At 49.4% G+C, this 23,661-nt stretch overlaps 1 protein-coding gene and 1 long non-coding RNA gene across 3 annotated transcripts in view; both read right to left on the reverse strand.

The window, feature by feature from the left end:
- The window catches only part of SH3PXD2A (SH3 and PX domains 2A), a 261,253-nt gene extending 247,713 nt beyond the window's left edge, over positions 1–13,540 (reverse strand). The window contains exon 1 of one of the 2 annotated variants that reach the window (XM_047761959.1): positions 13,005–13,540. In XM_047761959.1, coding sequence (XP_047617915.1) covers positions 13,005–13,076 — 72 coding nt within the window. In that variant the 5' untranslated portion in view covers positions 13,077–13,540. The remainder of the gene's footprint in view (positions 1–13,004) is intronic. The other variant, XM_047761957.1, reaches the window with a different exon arrangement.
- Positions 13,541–14,393: 853 nt separating this feature from the next.
- LOC125116533 (uncharacterized) lies at positions 14,394–20,272 on the reverse strand. The gene is made up of 3 exons (XR_007132363.1): positions 20,239–20,272; positions 19,351–19,471; positions 14,394–14,842 (listed from the first exon to the last, which is right to left on the reverse strand). It is a non-coding gene; the product is annotated as an uncharacterized LOC125116533 (long non-coding RNA).
- Positions 20,273–23,661: the final 3,389 nt, after the last annotated feature.

Raw genomic sequence — 23,661 nt, forward strand, 5'->3', positions numbered from 1 at the left:
GATCAAAGTTCATCCCTCAGTGGGTTTTTCCATCACTCAGGCACAGTAGACACAGGCTCGCCCAAACTGACCATTCTTGGTAAGAGTTACTTGAGAGGTAAAAACCATAAACATTACAAAATTTCACAGTCTAGAAACGTTGTAAGATGAGAAGTTCATGGAAGCTTCTGGAAAGTGGCAGAAACTAAGCAAAACCATGAAGGATGACCAAGATAATAACAACAAGAGCTGCTATTTATTGAACAGCTAGCATGTGCCCAGCACTATATAAGGTAGCAGCTATATGGGTTAGCTGTTATTCTTCTTCTTACTGCGCTTTTACAGATTAGAAAGCTGAGGCCCATGGAGGTAAAGAAACCTGGACAATTGAAACAAGCTATTACTAGATAGCTTCAGATTCAGAGCCTGAGCCCTTGTAGCAGAGGCATCAGTGCCCTGTCCCCATCCTCTTGCCCTTAACCTCCTGAGGCACCTGAGGCCCTCTCTGGGGCTAACTCATCACCAGAGCTGAGTTTAGCCTGAGCAAGCAGCAGGCTGAAAGTGCCTGGGAAGTACACTGCCATGCTGGCCACCATCCTCCAGGCCAGAGAGAGTGCCTTCAGCAGCTAGAGCTTGTGAAGGACCAGGCCTTCAAAAGTGGCTCTAGGAGTTCCCGTTGTGGCTCAGCGGTAACAAGCCTGACTAGTATCCATGAAGATGCAGGTTTGATCTGTGTCAGTGGGTTAAGGATCCCTGCTGAGTGGGTTAAGGATCTGGCATTGCTGTGAGCTGTGGTGTAGGTTGCAGCTGTGGCTCAGATCCCAAGGTGCCGTGGTGTAGGCTCTCGGCTATAGCTCTGATTTGACTCCTGGCCTGAGAACTTCCACATGCTGTGGGTGCAGCCCTTAAAAAAAAAAAAAAAAAAAAGGCCCTGGATAAGAGTTCAAAGGGAATAAAAATCTGAATCCCAAAATAGAGGCCAGACCTTGCTGGGGGTCCATTCTCGGTAGCAAGAGGTTTGTTATCTTATCCCAAATACCAGCTCCAGCACCACCGTGTGTAATGGAGGGGCTGGGGTGGAGGGGGAGTGAGGCGGTCAGAATGGGCAGATGACCAGGGTATAATCCAGACCCTTGAAGCTTTATCAGAGACCCACGTGATGCACTCCCTGCCCCCCCCCCCAGCCTCTCAGGAAGCTCTCAGGAGTCAGAGCCACCATAAAGGCGCAGGTCCCCAGTCTTTTGAGGAAAAGCGCACAGCACACACTCCCTTTGGCTCACTTCCCTTTTTTTTTTCTTTTTAGGGCCAGACCAGAGGCATATGGAGGTTCCCAGGCTAGGGGTCCAATCGGAGCTGTAGCCGCCAGCCACAGCCACAGCCACAGTAATGCAGGATCCAAGTCTCATCTGCAACCTGCACCACAGCCCACGGCAGGCTGGATCCCCAACCCACTAAGCAACGCCAGGGATCAAACTTGTGTCAAATTTGTTAACGACAGAGCCATGATGGAAACTCCTCACTCACTTCCTTTCTTAAGCCCAGGATAGTGCTCTCAGCCTTCCATACCCCAGCAGAACCACAGGTCAGGGCCAAGGCTCCCACAGGCGCGTGCAATAGAAGGAGAATATGGCCACAGAGACCAGACGTCCAACGGAGGGTGGTGAGGGTGGAGAAAGACCCAGTGCAGCTAGTTTTGACATGTGTGGACGCCTCCAACTGGGGGAAGGGAAAATAGAGAAATACTCCCAACTGCCTATTGCACCCCCCAACTCCCAATTGCAGGGGGTTGGGGGGTGCTCCCTGCAGGGAGCCCAGCAGAACCACCACAAGGCTTTGTGGCTGCCGAGATCTGGATTCACACCCCGTTTCTCACCATTCAGGGCTTGTGATGGAGGGGGAGATGCTGAACTTCCTGAGCCCCTGCTTCCTCGCCTATCCAACAAGGACGATGTTCAGGGCGGCAAGAAGACAGTGGATGTGAACCCCTAGCCCTGTGCCTGCACCTGGAAGGGTTCCAATCACACATTCTCTGACTCAACTTTCCTATTTCCCCTGCCTGGGCACCGCCGCATCCAGCAATCGTGGGCAAAACGAGGCTGCTTTTCTCCAGTTGCCAATGAGTGATGAACTAGTATAAATAATTAATCCCAGCTTGAAACCAAAGTCCAGACACGGTTCTATGACAGGCCTCAGCTCTTCGGGAGAAGGATCAGTTTGCCAAGCCACCTTTGGAAGCCCCGCCCTCACTGACAAGTGACTGTGTCCCTTCCAGGTGCCAGGCACGGTGCTGAGAGCCCAGTGAATCAGGAGGCAGAATCCAGAAAAGCGTTTCGCTCTCTCAGAACCCCACTGCCAACACCATGCCAGGCCAGCCAGGCCTCCCTCTCTGCTGTTACAGAGAAATTCTCCCACACAGGCAAGGCCCTTAAAATAGCCCTTTGGGTCTGGGCCATCAGGAAACGGAATAAAGCTGGGTCGGAATGGAGCCTTCCATGAGTTTACAAAGCAGCCACTTCAAACGGCTGGGACAATCCCTTCACGCTCAGAACCCTTAGGTGGGCAAAGCAGCAAGGCAGGCCCTCTCCACAAAGAACATGACCAGCAGGACAGCGTGCTGGGCCAGCAGAAGCCCCTGCCACCCTGGGGCAGCCCAGGATGGGGACCAAGCATATAAGGCACAGTGACAGCGTGAAACAGCACCGCCTGGAGGGAGGGGGTAAACACACCTGACTTTGTGCTTGACTGACAATGCAACCCCAAATTTCTAAACCTAGTCTCTGTATGAGAAAAATGCGTATCTTCAGGCCTGTGTCAGGACCGGACATTTTAAGTGAAAGGCTTGGCAGTGTCTGGCACAAAATAGCAATTCAATACGTGGTAGTTGTATGACGATGGTGCCCACGTAATACAGGTCAAGGTCTCCTTTGTCACTGGGTGAGAATATTCCTAGAGAAGGGAAAACAGCCGGGGCTCTCTGCGGGGACCACACGGTGACGGGCGGAAGTGCAGACTGGCCCACACCCACGCCATCCCTTACAGAGCCCCCTCTGCAAGTTCACGGTCAGCACTGGGCAGCACCCCCACCCCTCACTCCCTGGAGCTGCCATCAGATAAGAGTGATCCATTTTTGCTGGGTCTGAAGTTCACACTCCAAGGATCCCAAAGACAGACCAGAGGGCCCCCCACGCCCCACTGCATAATTCATGCTGCACTGACACACCCAGAGGAAGGAATCCTGCCCCCACCCCACCGTGCACCTCCGCCCAGGCTTTGGGAGGGTGGCTTCCTCACCAGGCAAAGGGAAATGACAGCAAAAGGCCAGAGAAAGCAGCCAGGGAGTGAGGGGCAGAAAGCACAGCTGTTTCCCCTTTGCTAACTCAGCCCCCTGGAGGTCACTTCCTCCCCTCAGGTAACAGTGGGGATATTTGGGACTGGACGTAGCTCTGTCTCTACCGGCTCGTAAAAATGACGGGCTTGGAAAGACACAAAGCGTAGTTCCCAGAGGTGGTTTTCTAGAAAACGTCTTCACTGGAGGCCTAAAAGGATCCTGAGCCAACCCTGGCTGCAGGCTTCTCGGTGGACGTGGCATGGCAAGGAAACCTTGTCCTAAAACACCCCAGCATCAGGAGAAGCTCCTTGCGGTAAAGCATCCCCTTCCCAAATGACTAAGAAATCAGGCTGGGGGATCTAGGACCCCTTCACACAGCTATTTTCTCTGGGCTCATTGTTTTCCAAAGCAGCTTGCATAACCACCCTCCCCTCCGCAAGGGAGGACAGAAAGCAAACAACCAGCCCATTTTTTAGATGGGCAAATGGAGATCTGGTGGAGAAGGTGACATATGGAAGGTCTCACATTTCGAGAAGCCAACCAGCCAGGCCTCAGGGGGAATCTCTGGGGGGCCCAGTCTCCCCAGGTGCTTCGTGATTAAGGGCTGGGAGGCTTCCATGGGGACAGGGCCAGCTCTGGAGCCAGCAGGCCTGGGTCACGGCAGGCGCCTCTCCACTGGCTGAGAAGCACTGGCAACTCACGTAAGCTTTCTGGGCATCCTCGTTTCTCGGCATCCTCATCGGCACAACATGGATGCAGGCAGTAACGAACGCTTTGGTGGGCTATTTGGAGAGTTTTTGTGAAAAACTCAACATACAGGAAGCATTCGGAGATGTTAGCTGTTGTTTTTATTATTACGTTTTCCCTGAAGAATCAAGCCCACCAGAATATCTGGCAGAGGGGTGGGGGGTAAATAAATGAAGAGGTAGTCTGAAGCACTGTATTTAAAACTATACTAAGTTCAGGAGTTCCTGCTGCGACTCGGCGGTAACAAACCCGACTAATAATCGTGAGGATGTGGGTTCAATCCCTGGCCCCGGACAGTGGGTTAAGGATCCAATGTTGCTGTGGCTGTGGTATAGGCCAGCAGCTGCAGCTCTGAGTCCACTTCTAGCCTGAGAACTTCCATATGCCATGGGTGTGACCCTAAAAAGAATTTTTTTTTAAGTAAAAAAAAAACAAAAAAAACACAAAACTTTAAAACAAGTTCAGAGATGTTGAAGTAGAGGACAACGTTGGCCTGAATGTTTCAGGGAACACAGAGACCTCAGAGATGCCCTGGGCTCCCCCCAGACACCCCAAGGACAGGGGTCTCCTCTCTCTTGCTGCTGAGGAGCTTCGGGGCAGTGCTCAGGAGTGGGGATAGAAATGACTGTACAGATGGCCAGCAAACACATGAAAAAATGCTCAACATCTCTAATTATAAGAGAAATGCAAATCAAAACTACCATGAGATACCACCTCACACCAGTCAGAATGGCCATCACTAATAAGTCCACAAATAACAAGTGCTAGAGGGGTTGTGGAGAACAGTTTGGAGATACCTTAGAAATCTATACATAGAACCTCCATATGACCCTGCAATCCCACTCTTGGGCATATATCCGGACAAAACTCTACTTAAAACAGACACAGGCATCCGCATGTTCATTGCAGCACTATTCACAATAGCCAGGACATGGAAACAACCCACATGTCCATCGACAGATGATTGGATTCAGAAGATGTGGTATATATACACAATGGAATACTACTCAGCCATAAAAAAGAATGACATAATGCCATTTGCAGCAACATGGATGGAACTAGAGAATCTCATACTGAGTGAAATGAGTCAGAAAGACAAAGACAAATACTTATGATAACACTTATAACTGGAATCTAATATCCAGCACAAATGAACATCTCCACAAAAAAGAAAATCATGGACTTGGAAAATAGACTTGTGGCTGCCTGATGGAAGAGGGAGGGAGTGGGAGGGATGGGGAGCTTGGGGTTATCAGACACAACTTAGAATAGATTTACAAGGAGATCCTGCTGAATAGCATTGAGAACTATGTCTAGATACTCATATTGCAACAGAACAAAGGGTGGGAGGAAAATGTATACATGTAAGGATAACTTGATCCCCTTGCTGTACAGTGGGGGAAAAAATAAATAAATAAATAAATAAAATAGCCTGTTGATTCAAAGAAAAAAAAAAAAGAAGAAATGACTGTACTGCAACCCCCTGCTGCATACCAGGCCCTGCCAGCCAGCAGGGGCCACAGGCCTTACTGCTCCCCTCCCTACTCTCCCCCCTCCCCTCCCTCCCCAGACCTCTGGGGTGCAATCAACTTTTATGAGGCAGCCTGACCCCTTGGAGTAAGAGCTATAAACAGAGAGGGGCTGGGCTCCAGGCTGCCAGCTAAAGAGACCTCAAGGCAGAGCTACAGACACAGTTCCTGTCCTTACTGAGCTCTGTTCCTGCCATGGCTGCAAGAACAACTCTAGAGCCAGCTCAGGGGCCCCAGAAGGACCCTACAGCGACAAGCAGTTCCCTTTCCGCTGCAATCCTTGGGAGGAGCAGAAGGTGCAGAGGTGTCTGTCTATACACAAAATTCTGAGTTCCCTCGGCTGGTATGGGAGGCTCTCAGAAGCTGGCCCACCCCTCCTCCTCCTTCTCCTCCTCCACCGCCTCCTCTTCTCCCTCAACATGGGTTTTGCCCACATTCTCCTAATGTGCTCCACCTCCAGCACTGCTGATTTTCCCCTTCTTGAAATGCCCTTCCACTTTTCCTCCCACCTCAATCCTATCCCTTCCCCTCCAAATCCTACCTACTCCCCAAGGCGCATCACAAAGCTCACCTTCTTCAGGCTGCCAGTCCTGGCTGAACACTCCAGTTCACAGAGAGCTTTCCCCTCCGAAAAGCTTTAGGACTTAATCATTATTAGAACAAATACCTATGCTGCACTTAACATGTGCCAGGTACCGTTCTAAGCTCTTTACATTTGTTAACTCGACCTTCACCCCAACCCTTTGAGCTAGGTCCCATTTTCCCCTCTGTTTGTTGTGGTTGTTGTTTAAACAGATGAGGAAACAGAGGCACATTCTCTAGAAGCAGCGTGCACTGGGTCCCACAGTAGTAGGTGGGAGAGACAGGATTCCAGCCCAGGGACACCAGGACCCAGGAGCTCTCTGACAACGCAGCCTTCCAGATACAGGTCATCCTCTCAGGGGGTGTAGCCTGGACTCCCGGGTTATTTTCATGGCCCCTCTCTCACTGACTCAGCTCTAATGGGGAAGAAAGTGACAAGCTCACAGAGCCGGTGTCAGAGGCCAGGTTAAGAACTCCAGCTTCACCACTGAATTACTCTGAGTGAGAGGCACATAAACTCTCTTTGACTCTATTTTCACATCTGTAAAACACCTACCTACGTACTTCATGGGGTTGTCATGACACTTAAATTAAATCCCCCTGAAAAGCCTCTTCTGCACTGCCTGGCACATTGTAGGTACTCGCATGCTGGTTCTTCCCCTTTTCACGCATCTTGACATCTTTGTTGGGCTCTGCTCAGCACCTGCTGCTGCTGTGACCTGCCAGGAGGTTACCTGGGGGTTCCTGTGGCTCATCCTCCCACCCTCCACTACAAGTAGCAGCAGCCCAGGCGCCCAGGCGAGAAACACATAGCTCTGGGAATCGCCTCTTGAAACGCTGATCACCCTCCTGGACTCTTCCATTATTTTTGGCAACGGCCATGGCAGAGAACACCTCTGGCGCTGGCTCAGAACCTATTTCCGAAGCCAGAATCTCCACCTCATTTCCCACACACACCCCTTGTCCTTCCTGTTCCCTGGACCCCTGTCCTAATCCATGATCCCTTTCCTGGATTCTCAGAACTCAAGAGGAGTAAGTGTGACTACCGTATGTATAACTCTTATTTTTTTATTTTACTTAATAAAGAGGAAAAATAGAACAGAGGTGCCTGGTGGACTTTTCTGGCCAAGAAGGAGTCTGGTCAGTGACTCAGGCTCAGGAAATTAGAAGGCAATTTCCAGGGACTGCTGTGCAAACCCCAAAGTCAGAAGTCCTAACAACACTCCTCTAGTTCACAGCCTTTGCTGGCCATTAACTCATGCTGGCCCCAGAATAGCTCTCTGGAAAATGCAGCAGCTGGTGCTTATATTTCTGGAGCTGGAACCGTCTCCTATGACATCAAATGGGTTTATTTTTCCCTTCTCTTTGCCTCCCCTCTGCCTGCTACCACACACAGTGATTCCAATCCTGATTTGCCCTCCAAACCCTCACTCAGCTCTAAAGAGGGCCATGATGCATGGTGGGCTGCACTCCCTCTCCCAACAGCCTTGAAGGATGTGGTCGGTTGTTCCATGAGCAGGAACCCTTGTCAGACCTGTGAATCACCCCTAGCTCACTTCCCTCTTTGGAGAAGGAGAAACTGTTCTCGTGTGTGAGAGCGACAGAGAGAAAGAAAACAGGCAAGACTGCTAAGCCCTGTGTGGCACTGACCTTGGGGCTAGGATCCTATTTGACCTTGCCCTTACCTGTAGCACCTCTACTCCTCTCCCCCAACACATGTGCCTTCCCTTCTCCTTCCCAACATCCCAGGAAGCCATCACTAGGTCAGCTCCAGGAAGCCCTCCAGGTCTGAACAGCTGCTCCTTGTTTATCTGTTTCTCGTGTATGCTGGGCGTTTTCCACAGGGCACGCAGCCTACTTTCCCATCAGACTGTGAACAGCTGAGCCTTCCTTTTTTGCCTCAGTCTTTCTTCCTCTGGCAGCTGCACCTATCAAGTCCTAAAAGTACTCAAAGTGTTTTTGGTGATGAGGAGCATCGGATGGAAACGACTTTATGTTGAGGACCCATGACGGGGGCCAGGTCCTAAGTAGGAGCTTTGCCCCCAAATTATCTCAGATCCATTTCCCCAAAGCCCTGAGAGGCTACGGGTGAGGAAACAGACTCAGAGTGGCTGGCCTAAGGTCATACACGTAGGAAGAGCCAGAGGTGGGATTCGAAGCCTGATCTGCCCAACACCACTCATTCCACAGGGGAACTGGCCTGAGAGGACCCTTCCCACACTGCAGCTGCAGCCTTCCCCCCGTGGGGCTGGATCCACAGTCTAAGGGCTTAACTAAAAATGAAGGGCAGAGGCGTTCCCGTTGTGGCTCAGAGGAAACAAATCTGACTAGCATCCATGAGGACACTGGTTCAATCCCTGGCCTCACTCAGTGGGTTAAGGATCCGGGGTTGCTGTGAGCTGTGGTATAGGTCACAGACGTGGCTCGGATCCCACCTTGCTGTGGCTGCGGCGTAGGCTGGTGGCTACAGCTCCGATTCGACCCCCAGCCTGGGAAACTCCATGTGCTCTAAGTGCAGTCCTAAAATAAATAAATAAAAACAAAAATGAAGAGCAGAGAAATGAGGGGGTCTGAGGCCAATCGCTAAAAATGTTGCTCCCAGACTCAAGACTAAAATCCGTTCTGCTCTACACACACAGGAGAATGTATTATTTCTACAGGATGGGTCCTTAATTTATCACCTCAAGCATCACTGGGAAGCAGATATCATCTTGGATTTGTCCCACCCCTCCTGCTTCATAGTGACCTCCCTCCATCGCCCGTCACACACGCACTTCCAGGGCACAAGGTGAAAGTCCCACTCAGTGAGCCAATCCTCAAATGCCACCCTGTGTTGGTCTCTCATGGTCATGTAATCCCCAGTCTGGTCTTCCCAGCCAGACTCCAGTGGAGGAGAAGGGCCCCATTTTAGGTTCATATCTTCCTTTGGAGGTAATCTGACCTGAGTTGACCCAGATCTGGCTTGTACTCACTGGGAGACCCTGAGCAACCTCTACTCGCCCCAAGTCTCAGCTCACCCATCCAAATAAAGGAAGCAAAGAACCTACCCCACATTGGGGGACATGAGGGGACACCCAGTGAACTATAGGAATCACATGAAATCCTGCACATTAAGCATTTGGCACCACCCATGGTAACTGCTGCTAACACCAGCTATTATTTGCATTCCCTGAAGAGCCCTGTAGAGGATCAGAAGATTCATGGACTGGTATTTGTCTGAAACAAACAATCAGGGAAGGAAATGACTGTGAAAGCACAACGCCCCCCAAATCCAAACAAACAAACTCTTGTTTGTTTTAGATGCACGAGCTCCTTTCCACCATCATCCGACCTGACATACACATACACATGCACGTGGGTGCAAAGAATTCTGTGAACCGGACCTTATATCTTTATGGAAAGTTCTCTAGCAAAGCTACCTGCAGTTTGCATCCAGCACCATCAGGACCATTGGGAAGACAAGTGTGGTCTGAGGCCAAAACCAGTTTACCTAAATCTCCCCAGAGGCAGCACGTAAAAGCTAAGAGAGGAGCCCAACTCCACGCAGGAAGTCTGGCCTAAGCAGCTGCTGCCCACTACCCCCAAAGCCACCCCAAGCAGGGACTTGGCAGAGAAGAAGGAAGGGCTGACAGCACCACCCAAACCATGGAGGTCACTTGCCTGCCTTTCATAAACAGACCAAAAGCACAAGACCCTCAGTGTCCAGGCAGCTCCCTCTCATCACAGGGACAAGCACTCCTTTCGCTGGATGTCCTGAGAAGACCTCTGCAGTGTGTTCCCAGCGTCCTGGAGCCAGCAGAGCCCTCCTGCTTGGGCCCCAGGCCTCTCATCAGCTAGCTCTGGCTCACGTGCACATCCCAGAAAGCCTCTCTGCTCTGCAATTTGCCAAACCACAGACTCAGAATTCACCACCAGTGGAGGAGAGGTGGGAAGAAGGCATGCTTCTTCAACGCACAGGGCTTCTAGAACATACGTGACTTGGGCACAGTGTATTCTGCAGAGTGCCCACAACATGTGGTGTCCACCATGCAAAGGCCAAGAGAGGAAGCGATGCTGAGCTTCTGAAGCCCAGCCCCAACCTGCTCCTCCTGCCTTGTTGGCCCCACCAACACTGTCTACCATCAGCCCCCTCTCCTATGGATGCCCCAAATGTGCAGGAACCTCTAGCCAGCAACAGACATTTGTCTTTCTTGTCAACTCCAACCTTGAACAACGCCACGGGCAGAAGGCCAGTTAGACCCAGGCGCTGTGACTAGCTGTGTCACAAATGACTTTACCCCATCTGGTTCTCAGTTTCCTCATCTGTAAAATGAGCTCCCTGCCAGCTCCACAATTCCACAACACTTTCTCCTTTAACTCCTTCCCACCACCTGAATTCGGAACTCTGTATGGCCCCATCTGCTCGGTGACATCACTCCCGGCCCCAAACATAATGTCATTGATTCTTGCATGGGAAGCGGAGACGTCCTGGAAAACACTGTCCATAAAAAGGCAGGAAATGATCGCTTCAAGGAAACTGGACAGGACTTCTTTTGTATTTTTCACATAGAAGAAATTATTATCAATCTTAAAACCCCAAATTTTTCTTCCTTCTTGCCAGACCATTAATAGCTGCTTTTCAAAAGTGCTTTCTTAGTCAGAATCATGCCCATCATAAGCTACCATTTAATGAGTGCTTGTTATGTGCCAGGAACTTCGCTAAGTGCTTCGCATGGATGATCTCATTTAATTCTCCAGACAACCCTATGAAGTAGATACTATTATTATCCTCACTTTAAAAATGAGGAAACTGAGGCCCCACTAAGGTTAAATAATTCGACTGAAGTCAGTGGCTGAGCCAGGCTTAAAACAAGAGCCTCTAAGTCAGAGCCTCAGCAGTAACCATCTCTCAACACTGACTGCAGCGGGTCTCTGGTCGCTTCAGCAACACTCCTGGCTTGTTGCCAGTAGGTTCTACATCTGTAATCTTGGACATCATTGGTCAAAGCCAAGATTTGATATTTTGCCTAAAAGCCAGAGCCAGGAAAAGCACCTGCCTGGGTCTCAGAGCAGAGAGTGCCATCTGTTGAAAGCAGTGCCAACCCAAAGGACTAGAAAAGAACTCCTAAAACTTAGCCTGCAACATTTGAGAAGTTAGGAAGGCTGATATCATAAGGAGTGCTGGGATATGCAAATGGACATCTGTCCCCAGTGCAGGGTGACCACTCAGTGACCCAAGTCCTCCAAAAAGAGCTTTCTTGAAACAGCAGGTTTAGACGCTTGCAGAGCCAGCAACATAGAAGGAACAACTCTTCCTCCAGCACCCACCTCTCCGTCCGGTTGGGAACAAGATTCCTTGGTTTACCTTCTCCCCAAACTGAGCCCAGACCCATTTATTTTGCTATAAAGAAACCCAAAGGTCAGAGCTACTGGGGATAAAGACAGAAAGAGTAGCCTGAGGCTGACATTAGCACAAATCCCAGTCCCCTTCCAAAAAGGGAATAAAAGGCATTTCAGGGATCAAGGTACTGTCTAGGGCAGCAACCAACAGCCTGTTTTAACTGTTATAAATTAATGCTTTGAGCATTCATTTTATTTTATTTTTATTTTTTTGTCTTTTTGCTATTTCTTTGGGCCGCTCCCGCGGCATAGGGGGGTTCCCAGGCTAGGGGTCGAATCGGAGCTGTAGCCACCGGCCTACGCCAGGGCCACAGCAACGCGGGATCCGAGCTGCGTCTGCAACCTACACCACAGCTCACGGCAACGCCGGATCGTTAACCCACTGAGCAAAGGCAGGGACCGAACCCGCAAATCTCATGGTTCCTAGTCGGATTCGTTAACCACCGCGCCAAGACGGGAACTCCTGAGCATTCATTTTAAATGTTCCTTTAAGTGCCTAATTTGCAAATAAGATGCAGTCCTTAGGCTTTGGGTGCCCTGCTGTCCGTCTCTCCTATCTCAAGTACAGCGGCAAGGCTGCTCAGACTGGAGTCCTCAGGCGTCAAGGACAATGTTTACTTCCTAAGGTGGGAAGGATGGGAAGAGAGGACGGGCTGAAAGGAAAGGGAGACCCGTGTCACAGGCCCGGAGCTCGGCTCAATCAACTCTAGCCCCTTCTCATTAAGTTTGGAGAAGGAAGGGGGAGGGGCGGCCGGCTGTTCCTCGGAGACCACAGCAAACATTTGCCGCCTCCTGTCTGGAAATGGAGCATCACTTAAGAGGAAATGAACCCGGTTAAGGGTCACGTCCAGAGGAGGGATAAAAGGAAAAGCCACATTTCTCCTCACACCGACCGACACAATGACTTTAAGGAAACCAAAGCTCGGGGCTGAGAGTGGAGGTGGGGCATGGGGCGCGGCGGCTTCCCTCTGACCCCAGACCCAGGCCTAGGGAGGCATAGACCAGAGCAAAAGTGGGGGGCTTGCGCGAGGCTTCCTTTCCCAGGGCAAGCCTCTGAAAGCATCTCGGTCTGTGAGCGTGAGCGACCCGAACCCCTAGGGATGACCGGGAGGATGTTCCTTCCCAACGGAGCTGCCCAGCGAGGGTTTGACGAACGCTCCCCCCCCCCACACCCATCCATCAAAGCTCAGGCGGACAGATGACTTCACCGTTGTAACAGACAAGGGCAGCCACTTGCCAATTCCAATGCCAAAAAAAGAAAACGGGCCTGGGGGGAGTGGAGGAAAGTCAGAAAAGGCTTCCCTGGAAATCAGAGCCCAGCGAAGAAACTCCATCACTGAGGGCTGCCCTTTGGGCACTTGGCTCTAGACTCAACAGCGGTTAGGGGCACAGGGCTACCGGGGGCCCTCTGGGGGTTCCTGGCCAGCCCCTCCGCAGGGGTCGGTAGGGGCCGTACTCACATAATGCTTGGAGGGGTTCCTCCGCTTCTCCACGTCCACCACGGTGGCATCCTGCACGCAGTAGGCGAGCATCTTCCCCTACAAAGCGAGTGGCGCCCCCCGGCGGCGTCACCTTCTCATCCCGGTCGGGCTCCGGCTCCTTCCCCCGCTTTCCGGGTTTGTGGGGCCACCCGCCACCCCGATCCGGCGCGCCGCTGCCCGGGCTTCTGGCGCCCACAGGTACGGCCGCTGGGCGGAGACGGTCTGGAGGGCACGCGGGCTCCGTGTGCCCTGGCGGCTCCCGGTGGGCCTGCCGCGAGCCCCTTCCCTCCCGCGCCGCCGCCGCCGCGACTCTTCTGCTCGCCCGCCCGCTCTCTCCGCCGCCCGGTGGGTCCGGCGGGAACTGGCGGAGCAGAGGAGGGGCGGGGGTGTGTCCCGTGGGCAAGGGGACGGGGCGGGGGCCCCAGAGCCTGCTGACAGCGCGCTGGGGAGGGGCCAGCGGCGCCCCTTGGCCGCGCTACGGCTCCGGGGGGCTCGGCGCTCGCGGAGGCTGTGGGCGCAGGAGGCGGAGGCAGGGCCGGGCAGGCAGGGAAGGGAAGGGAGGGGAGAGAGGGGAAGCGCGCGGGGAGGGGCTCCGGGCCCGGGGGAGGGGCTCGGGGCGACGGGGAGGGGGCTGCTGCCTGGCCGGAGAGGCCGGGGCAGGCTCGCGCGCCCCCACTGCGCCGAGAGCGCGGCCGGCGGCCTGGCGCGACGCTGGGCTAGTTCCCCCGGCACCGAAACTCAGGGTGGCTTCGGAGGGAGGAGGGGCGGGGGGAAGTGAACCCAGCGTGCCTCTACCCTGGCTTTCCTTCTGGGAGCGGATTTTTGCCATTCTGTCCTCACCTTTACGGCCCCCTCCCACTCCTATCCCCCAGATCTGTTTCATGAAAAAGTAGGTTATTACCCGGCTGTTACTGCCCAGGCCCTCCGAGCTGAACAAGGAATGGGGAAGGAGCCGGCATTAAATCCTTCAAGCCAGAGCCTGTTTTGAGGAACCACCTGCCCCCCTGCGGGTCACAAAGGGTAAATTCTCCCCGGAAATGTGATCGATCTGCTGCCCGAGTTGTCCATCGATCTGGGCCTGGTAACCAATCTGTGATATCATTTACCAGTGAGGTTACAAAGCTGCATAACACCACTGCCTTAAACCCAGAGCTTCTTGGGGACCCACCCTCCTCAGGCCTGTGAGGAGGGAAGGGAGCACACAGCGGTGGGAAAATCCACCGGGTTGGGGGCCAGTGATGAGCTGACCCCAGACTCTGGCTTTCTCACCACCATTCCCTCTGGTTTGAAAAACAGACTTTCCAAATCATTTGTCTGTCCCTCGACTTGGGACACAATTGCTATTTAATGCAATTTTACACCCCCCCATCTATTTCAACATTTTTTTTTCCATTCTAGTTTCAAATATTTAAAGAAGTAGTATTTTCACAACTAATCCTATTGTTTCACAGTCACAATAAGCTTTGTGGCCGTGGACCAATGTGAAGCATCTGAAATGGACGCCAAGAGTTTGACAACATAATCGTACTAATACTTTGTTCTCTGCACCGTCGGAACCCATGTAGCAATCTAGGACTTCATTCACACATTTGCTTGGTACAGAGTACCCCCACTATCCCTCCAACTTTCTTGGGGAAGGATGCTGGAACACCAAATGATGCTGCTATCCAAATATGTGACCTGGAGCAAATCACTTCATACCACAGGCATTAGAGTCACTTTAAGGTTCTCACTTCTGAAATGTGGGTGCTGAACTGGATGGTCTTTTAAGATTCTTCCCTATGTACACTCCAAACTCTTCGCAGTTGTAGTTACACCTGTGGAGATAGTTTTGAGTTAAATAATTTTTTAATAATTAGCATGTACAGCTTTTGACATTTAAAAAATAAATATTTTAGGAGTTCCTGTCATGGCTCAGTAGTTAACAAATCCGAATAGGAACCATGAGGTTGCGGGTTTGATCCCTGGCTTTGTTCAGTGGGTTAAGGATCCGGCATTGCAGGGAGCTGTGGTGTAGGTCGAAGATGCGGCTTGGATCCCGTGTTGCTGTGGCTCTAGCATAGGCTGAGCCATGCTACAGCTCCCATTAGACCCATAACCTGGGAATCCCCATATGCCACGGGAGTGGCCCTAGAAAAGGCACAAAGACAAAATAAATAAATAAATAATACATATTTTTAAAAATGCCTTCTCTAGGAGTTCCCATCGTGGCTCAGTGGAAGGGAATCTGACTAGTATCCACGAGGACGTAGGTTCAATCCCTGGCCTCCCTCAGTGGGTTAAGGATCCAGCGTTGCCATGAGCTGTGTTGTACGTGGCTCAGATCTGGCATTGCTGTGGCTATGGCATAGGCCAGCAGCTGTAGCTCCAATTCAGCCCCTAGCCTGGGAACTTCCATATGCTGTGGGTATGGCCCTAAAAAGACTAAGTAAACAAACAAATAAATAAAATTTCTTCTCTAGAATTCTAGAATTTTAGGATTTATTGAGTACTTATTGACATTAAGAAACAGATGAAAGAGTTCCTGCTGTAGCACAGTAGGTTAAGGATCCTGCATTGCTGCAGCTGTGGCATAGGTTGCAGCTGTGACTTGGATTTGATCCCTGGCCTGGGAATTCCATATGCTGTGGATGTAGCCACAAAAATAGAAAAAGAAAAAAGAAAAAGGAACAGAAGAGTGGGAGAATTCAGTTGATGTTTGTGGACCCAAAAACTGAATGCAATTAACAAATTTTTGTCCCTTCCCTCAAAGAGGAGAGAGTCCAGTTGAGAAATGGGGTTATCATTAAGACTGTATCAAAAAAAAAAACAATAAAACTACTGTAGCAAATAAAATGTGCATTGGGATGCCAGAATCGGAAGCCTGGAATAATCCAGGAGAACTTCATGGAGGAGGCAGTCCCTGGGCTGGGGACTGGAGGATGGGCAGAATTTGGCATACCTTGGAATACTCTGCCTCCTCTGAACTCCTCCAAGCCAACTGTATTTGCCCTGACTTGTTTGATTTGTGTGTATTTGTCCATAACATGCTTCGTTACCTCTGGAAGCACCTGGTGCACAAGGACTGGCTGTAAGTTATCTTCTTTGCCCTCCTCAAGTAGCCATGTACCATACGTCATACACAGTAGTGGTCACTGTACAAGGCTGCAAGGCTTTCTGGAAGTGCTAATTAAGCCTGAGATGCCCCTGGTGAGGGGAGCTGGTTTTCAATTGTTGGAAGGAAAGAGGAGGGGGTGGGCTTGCCCTGGTCCCCTTGTGAGTCAGAGCACTCCCCCAAAAGGCATCGTGGTTTCCCAGTCACCCTCCTTCTGGATCAGGACCTGAACATGGCTCTAAGCATAAGTGATGTGGGGGAGACAGGGAGGGTTTCAGGCTCCCCTGTTGTCCTTGTGTCCTGGTGCTCGCCTACAAGGTAATGGCTTTCTTCTGGCCTAAAAAGCCCAGATGACCTGACATTTCCTAAATTCAGGGTCCTGAGGCACAACTTGAGTACTCCCAGCTCCCCTGCCCAGCCCAGTGCTCCAGAATTACCTCAATTGCAGGAGCATCAGCCCCTACCCCAACCCCACAGTCCCAAGATCTCTGGAGATTTGTGGGGTGGAAGTTATAAACACCTGGGGGGAGAAAAATCTTGTTTCCCTCTTGGGACTGTAGAGCCAAGAGACTTTAAGTATAAAATGATACAGGTGCTCCCTTTTTCCCTGGGTACTTTTCAACCTCACGCAGATTTCTTCTCCAGCAGTGCCTTAGACATGCTTTTCTGTTCAACACACATTTACTGAGTGGCTCACACATGCCTGGCACTTCCCCACCAATGACTGAGACCAGCTAAAGGCTCCTTGGAGATAAGACTGTATCTCATTCATTCAATACTCAGCATGCTTGGCACATAGTAGGCACACTGCGTGGCCTGTGTTGGACACATCTGTTCAAGGAGATGGTGCTGGAGAGGATTAGGTAAACCCCTATTTTTCCACTTTCATCCTTGAACTGGGGATGACTCCAATCCAAGAACACTGTGTGAGTTCAAATGACAAAATCTAATTGCAAAAAAAAAAAATGTTTTTTAAGTTTAAGATAAATAAGGGAAAGAGGACTCAAAGATGCAAACTGTCACCTGAAAATCTGATTTTGAAAAATCAGATAATTGCAGGACGCTTAGAACCAAAGAATTTTCTAACTGGAAGGGACCAGAGAGGTTATGTATTCCTTAATTTTACAGAGGAGTGAAATGAGGTCAAGAGAAACTAAGCAAGCTGCCCGGTGCCACACAGCTAGGGAGTCCTAGACCTGCCATCTTTATCCACCACGTTTGTGAGCCTATTCACACCCAGGAAGAGTTAGTTGAAAGTGCACACTTAGTGCATTTACAGATACCTGCAGATCCAGAATGTTGCTCTCCCTTGACCCTGGAGTCCCTTGTTCCAATTCTCCATTCACACAAGTATCACATGCTGCCTGGACCACTCCCTCCCCCATTATCCAGGCAGGATGCTCCTCAAGGGCAGAGACTGTGTGTCTCTACAGTCCCTCGATGCGCATGCAAATCTTATCAGCTCTTATAGGCAGAGCTCACCCGCCTCCTCTCCTACGTAGTCTTCCCAATGACAAAATACAGGAAAACAGTGAAAACAGTTAAAATGACTAAACATTCATTTGGCTACGTACATTGCTCTATGACAGCTCAGCTGTTACTGTACTGAACCTTTATTTACATCTTTTATTGTCTTTTTTTTTTTTGGTCTTGTGTCTTTTTAGGGCTGTACCTGAGACACATGGAGGTTCCCAGGCTAGGGGTCGAATCAGAGCTGCAGCTGCCAGCCTATGCCACAGCCACAGCAACACAGGATCCAAGCCGTGTCTTTGACTTATGCCACAGCTCACAGCAATGCCAGATCCTTAACCCACTGAGCGAGGCCAGGGATCGAACCTATGTCCTCATGGATACTAGTCGGGTTTGTGAACCACTGAGCCACGACAGGAACTCCTATCGTGGAGTTTTTTTTTTTTTTTACTCTGCTGTGCTTACATTATGCCTTCTAAGCCAGTAAGAAGCTGGTGAAGGTCTTGAGGACCATGAACTTAGACGGGCACCACTCTTTCCCTCCTCACCCCAACCATAACACCTTGGCTACCTGCCATACACACCTCACTCAGCACAGAGCTTTATATATGCCATGCACTTGATAAATGATTGTTTTTTTAAGTTAAATACTTATTTGTAAATGTTGCTGATGAAAGTGATGCCTAAGAGTTAAAGAGAGTTCCAGAGCGGGACTTACCCAACCTGGGTTTTAGCCCCGTTCAACCACAACCCAGCCTTATGACCTCGAAATCATTTCCCATCTCTGGGTCTCTGGTGATCTCTCTGGTCCTGTGCAAACCCTAGGATGGTGGATAACAATTATTTAAAGTGAGGTCTATTGGGTCTAAGACCCAGAGGTGTGCCAATTTGCACATTTGAGTGAGATTTGGGGCCCCCTTCTGGCCAAAGTGGTTTTAGCACCTTTAACTCAAAGCAGCTGGCCCTGCTTTGTGTCCCTTTCTGTCCCTGGGTGACCTCTGGCAGGAACAAGCAGGAGGGGCTGGTACCAATAACCTGCCAGTTTCCAGACTAAGCAGTCCAGGTGCTCATGCATCTCTCTTCTCCTTCTTCTTTCTTTCTCCCTCTCTCTTTCATATCCTGTGAACAATCTCTCCTGAATTCGGGGTAGACAGTGAGGTCAACCTCTATTTTCTCCAGAGGAAAGTAAATTACTGGCCAGACTTCTCTTCTCCTTGGTTGCTGGGGAATGGGATTAGGATGAGACACCAGAATTGCCCTGTCTGCTCAGCCCCATTGTTCACTAATTGCAGCCGTAATAACAGGCCCCTCCTGCTTGCCAAACCACCAGGTGGTAGAAGCTGCCTCTCTCTGATTCCCAGCATAGTAAGGTCATCAGCAAAATCTCAACGGGCTTCTTGATGAGGTGCCATCGAAAGTTTCACCTTCCTATTTTAGCTTTGACTCTGATGAGGGTCTGTCTGTAGCAGAATTTTTTGGTAGAACCACATTAAGTTCCAACCTTAGCAAAGGACCATGGCTCTGGAACACCAGAGGGACATCTGCTAACGTGCATGGCCAAAGACACCAAAGATACAATTAGATTCACAAAGGAAAAGAAATATTTTTCACGACTCCAAGCTGCATCCCTAGCACTGACGGCCCATCTGGTCCCCAAACTAGTGCATAGTGCTTTTAGACCTTCAGGGATGATGGTTTCATACATCTTATCTCAACTACTGATTGTGCCTTCAAGTGTATTTCTGCCTGGAAGGGGCTTACCAGCATCATCTTGGTATAAAAGATCATTGTGCATAGTTCCACTTTAACCATAAGCCACCACAGACATTCTTTTTCAAAATCCCCTGGATTTTCCAGAAGCCAGCAAAACCTGAGTTGTTCACTGGATGACAAAAAGAACAGGGGGGAAAAAAATCACTTGGGGAATTGAAAGGCTGTTTCTTAAAATAGCCTGAAGCCACAAATAACCAAAATTATTGAGTCTGGTTTTGGTTGGACTACCCTTCTGCCCCGCCCCGTTCTTACTCAGAAATCTTAGAAATGACTGTTCTTCATCCTGTTAGACTCCACATGTCTATTGCAGATGAAAGATTAAGACTCTGAAAAGTCAAGTCTGGCTCCAGCTCACATTCTGACCTCTCCGTTTCAAGCAGAAGTTACCCCACAATTGGCTCATTTCTTACCCAAAATGCTAGGGCAAGCAGAGGAAGCCTTAGGAGGCTGGGCTTTCCCACTTAGGTGAATCTGGCTGGGGTTCTGACTGTCGTTCACAGTGTGTGTTACCCCAGGAAGGTTCCTATGATCACTTTGAATAATCTTACTGCCTAATATATAAATAGCACATGTTTTAGGTGAGACTCTTTGGTTTACAAGTACTAGAAACTGAGCTGAGCCAGCTAAAAAAAGGAAAGAGGGTTCTATTTCCAATTTAAGATGGTATCTCATTATCCATGGGCATCTGGGCTTCTCAGAGCAGACCCAGGAAGCCGCAAATCTTTGAGAACATGATACTTTTCTCATCTCTAATCTCTGCTTAGTGTGTCTGTTTTCTTCTCAATCTACAGACTGTTTTTTTGTTTCTTCTTCACCCACATAGCAGGAGTCCTCTACCACCCAAATGTCTAACCAGTCCTTTAATTCCAGACATACCTGAGACCAGTTGCCTCTGGAGTCTAGATCTCAGTTCCTAGGAAGAGCAATCTGATTGGCCAGCTTGGGTCATGTGTCTACCCTGAGCCAGTCAATTATCATGAGGTGGAGTCATGTAGCACAGATGTAACCATCATGAGCCAACCCACTGGGCTAGGGAATTTATTCTAAGAAAGCAGGCTGGTATGAGTGGCCAACACACCCCACACCCCAAAACACACCTATTGAAGTATTGTTTACTTTTTCAAAGATGTTATCCATTTATGTATTCACTCAATGAATTTATTTATTTATTTATTTAGTCTTTTTGGGTTTTTTTAAGGGCCACACCCGCGGCATATGGAGGTTCCCAGACTAGGGGTTTGAATCAGAGCTGTAGCCACTGGCCTATACCAGAGCCTCAGCAACTTGAGATCCGAGCCAAGTCTTCAACCTACACGGCAGCTCACGGCAACGCCAGATCCTTTAACCCACTGAGAGGGGCTGGGGATTGAACCCCGAGTCCTCATGGATCCTAATCAGGTTTTGTTTTGTTTTGTTTTGTTTTGTCTTTTTGTCTTTTGAGGGCCGCACCCGCGGCATATGGAGGTTCCCAGGCTAGCTAGCGGTCTAAACGCAGCTGTAGCTGCCAGCTTACGCCAGAGCCACAGCAACACCAGATCCGAGCTGCATCTGCGGCTCACGGCAAGGCTGGATCCTTAACCCACTGAGTGAGGCCAGGGACCAAACCCGAGACCTCATGGTTCCTAGTTGGATTCGTTAACCACTGCGCCATAACAGTAACTCCCTAATTAGGTTCTTAGTTAACCAATAAGCCACGATGGTAACTCCTCAATGAATATTTATAAGTTACCAACTTGTGTTGTCCACTTTATTAGGAACTGGGGCACACCAGACAAGGTCCTCGTCCTTAGGGGATTTTGTCACCTTAGGGTAAGATACACATTGATTTATAAATCATACAAATAAATATAATTGTGACCAATGGTATCAAGGTGGAGCAAACCTACACTAAAGTATGGGCATTGGTAATCTCTGGGAGTTGGAGGTATAAAGTTTTAAATTTTAAAAATTAATTTATTTAAAGATGAAAAATTCTATAGTATTCATGTCTTTCTATAGTCATAAAAGGGTTGTGTGTGTGGGAGGGTTGGCCACACCTGCAGCATGTGGAAGTTCCTGGGCCAGAGACTGAACCCAAGCCACAGAAGCGACCTGAGCCACTTCAGTGACAATGCCAGATTCTTAATCTGATGATCCTCACAGGAACTCCTGTTTTTTTAATTTGTATTTGGGTTTTTTAAAATTATCATTAAAGTATACTTGATTTACAATGTTGTGCCAACTTCTTCTGTACAGCAGAGTGACCCAGTCATAGATACATGTACATTCTTTTTCTTTTTTTTTTTGTCTTTTTTTTTCTATTTCTTGGGCCGCTCCCGCGGCATATGGAGGTTCCCAGGCTAGGGGTCGAATCGGAGCTGCAGCCACCGGCCTACGCCAGAGCCACAGCAACACGGGATCCGAGCCGCGTCTGCAACCTACACCATAGCTCACGGCAACGCCGGATCGTTAACCCACTGAGCAAGGGCAGGGACCGAACCCGCAACCTCATGGTTCCTAGTCGGATTCGTTAACCACTGCGCCACGACGGGAACTCCTCATTCTTTTTCTTATATTATTTTCCATCATGATCTAAACCAAGAGACTGGATATAGTTTCCTGTGCTATCCAGTAGGACCTCATTGCTTATCTGTTCTAAGTGTCATAAATTTGCATTTTTGAAAGGATCGGGATGGTCCCCTGGCGAAGGGGCCTGATCGGCGAGGCGGGCAGTGGTAGATCTGCAGTGGAATATAAGAGGTGATGACAGTTTAGACTGGGCTGATGGTCCTGGGTGGAACAACGGGTGGAGAAGGTAGAGTGGCCTCTGTTTGGTGACATAGGGGATGAGGGAAATGGAGCTGCTAAGGACAATCATGGGTTTTGGCCTGTACACCTGGGGGATGATGGTGCTACCTTATTTTCTGACTTTTTAAAAAAAATTCTGTAATATATGGGAGATGTTCTAGTTGATGTATATATAAAAAATTCCTAAGTTCCCGTTGTGGGTCAGCGGAAATGAATCTAACTAGTAACCATGAGGACGCAGGTTCCATCCCTGGCCTCACTCAGTAGGTTAAGATCTGGCGTTGCCATGAACTGTGGTGTAAGTTGCAGATGTGGCTCAGATCTGGCATTGCTCAGCTTGGATCTGATGTTGCTGTGGCTGTGGCATAAGCCTGCAGCTACATCTCTGATTCTATCCCTAGCCTGGAAACCTCCATGTGCTTTGGGTGTGGCCCTAAAAAGACAAAAAAAAAAAAAAATTCCCTTTAGCTATAATAATGATCATGATAATAATAGTAGTATCAATAATAATAGTAATACCAGCTACTGTTTATTAAGCTGAGTAAGCACTATGCCCCTGCGTTTAATCCGCAAATGGGAATTTAGTCACAAATGGGAATGCCCTCCACAGTCTAGGTGGAAGAAACAATGAATTAGACAAGTAAAAAACAAAACAAAGCAAGACATTGGGAACCTTCAACTCTCTAGTGTGTTTAAAATATTTGTTCATCATTTATTTAATGAGGGCTGGAAGACATAAATTTTCTAGTAAGTATGTACTTCTTTCTCTACATTCAAAGTAAGTCATTTATTACTCAGACTGAAAGCAATATTTTCTAAGTCATATTTTATTTTGTTGGTTTCCATACCTGGATAGTTTGTTTTTACTTTAATGGAGGTCAGATGTTTCCTATTTTGCTGGAGTTCTTGTTTTTCCCTTAATTTGGGGGTGGGGGGAGAGGAGGAAGTTTCTGAATAGTTAACTTCTTGGGCAGTGTATTGAAAGGTTTAAAGTGACTTAAAACAAATCATTATTCCAAGGAAACAGTGTTAGGCCATGCCTTACTGCACACTGACTTTGACCTTGCAGCTGGGGGTGACTACGGCTGACTCACAGGGCTGTCTGCTGGCAGGGGTCAGAGCTGGCCCAGCCCAGCCTACAAGTACCAAGCATCCTGCACGGGCACAGGCAGGAATACTCCACCGAGATGAGAGGGGGTAGTGAGGGAGGATTTTGAATTTCCACTTGAGGATGCTGTTTACTTGGTAGGATCTGGACCATTTGTGCTAGGAGACCCTTGGAAAACCCCACTCTTTCAGGCCGATTTGTCAATCCTACTTAACACATGAGGGGTTGCCACTGCTCAGACTTTTGAAAGAAAATAGAAAATTTTCACCAATAGACAGTCAAGAAACCATGTAGATAATGTCTGATCATTAATTCATGATACTAAAACTTAAGAATGCCAGCTCTATAAGCACAGGGTTGTTGGCCTGTTTTCCTACCATGACACACCCCCCACGTTGAGAACA

This window comes from Phacochoerus africanus, chromosome 15, assembly GCF_016906955.1.
Source record: "Phacochoerus africanus isolate WHEZ1 chromosome 15, ROS_Pafr_v1, whole genome shotgun sequence".
Classification (NCBI taxonomy): Eukaryota; Metazoa; Chordata; class Mammalia; order Artiodactyla; family Suidae; genus Phacochoerus; species Phacochoerus africanus.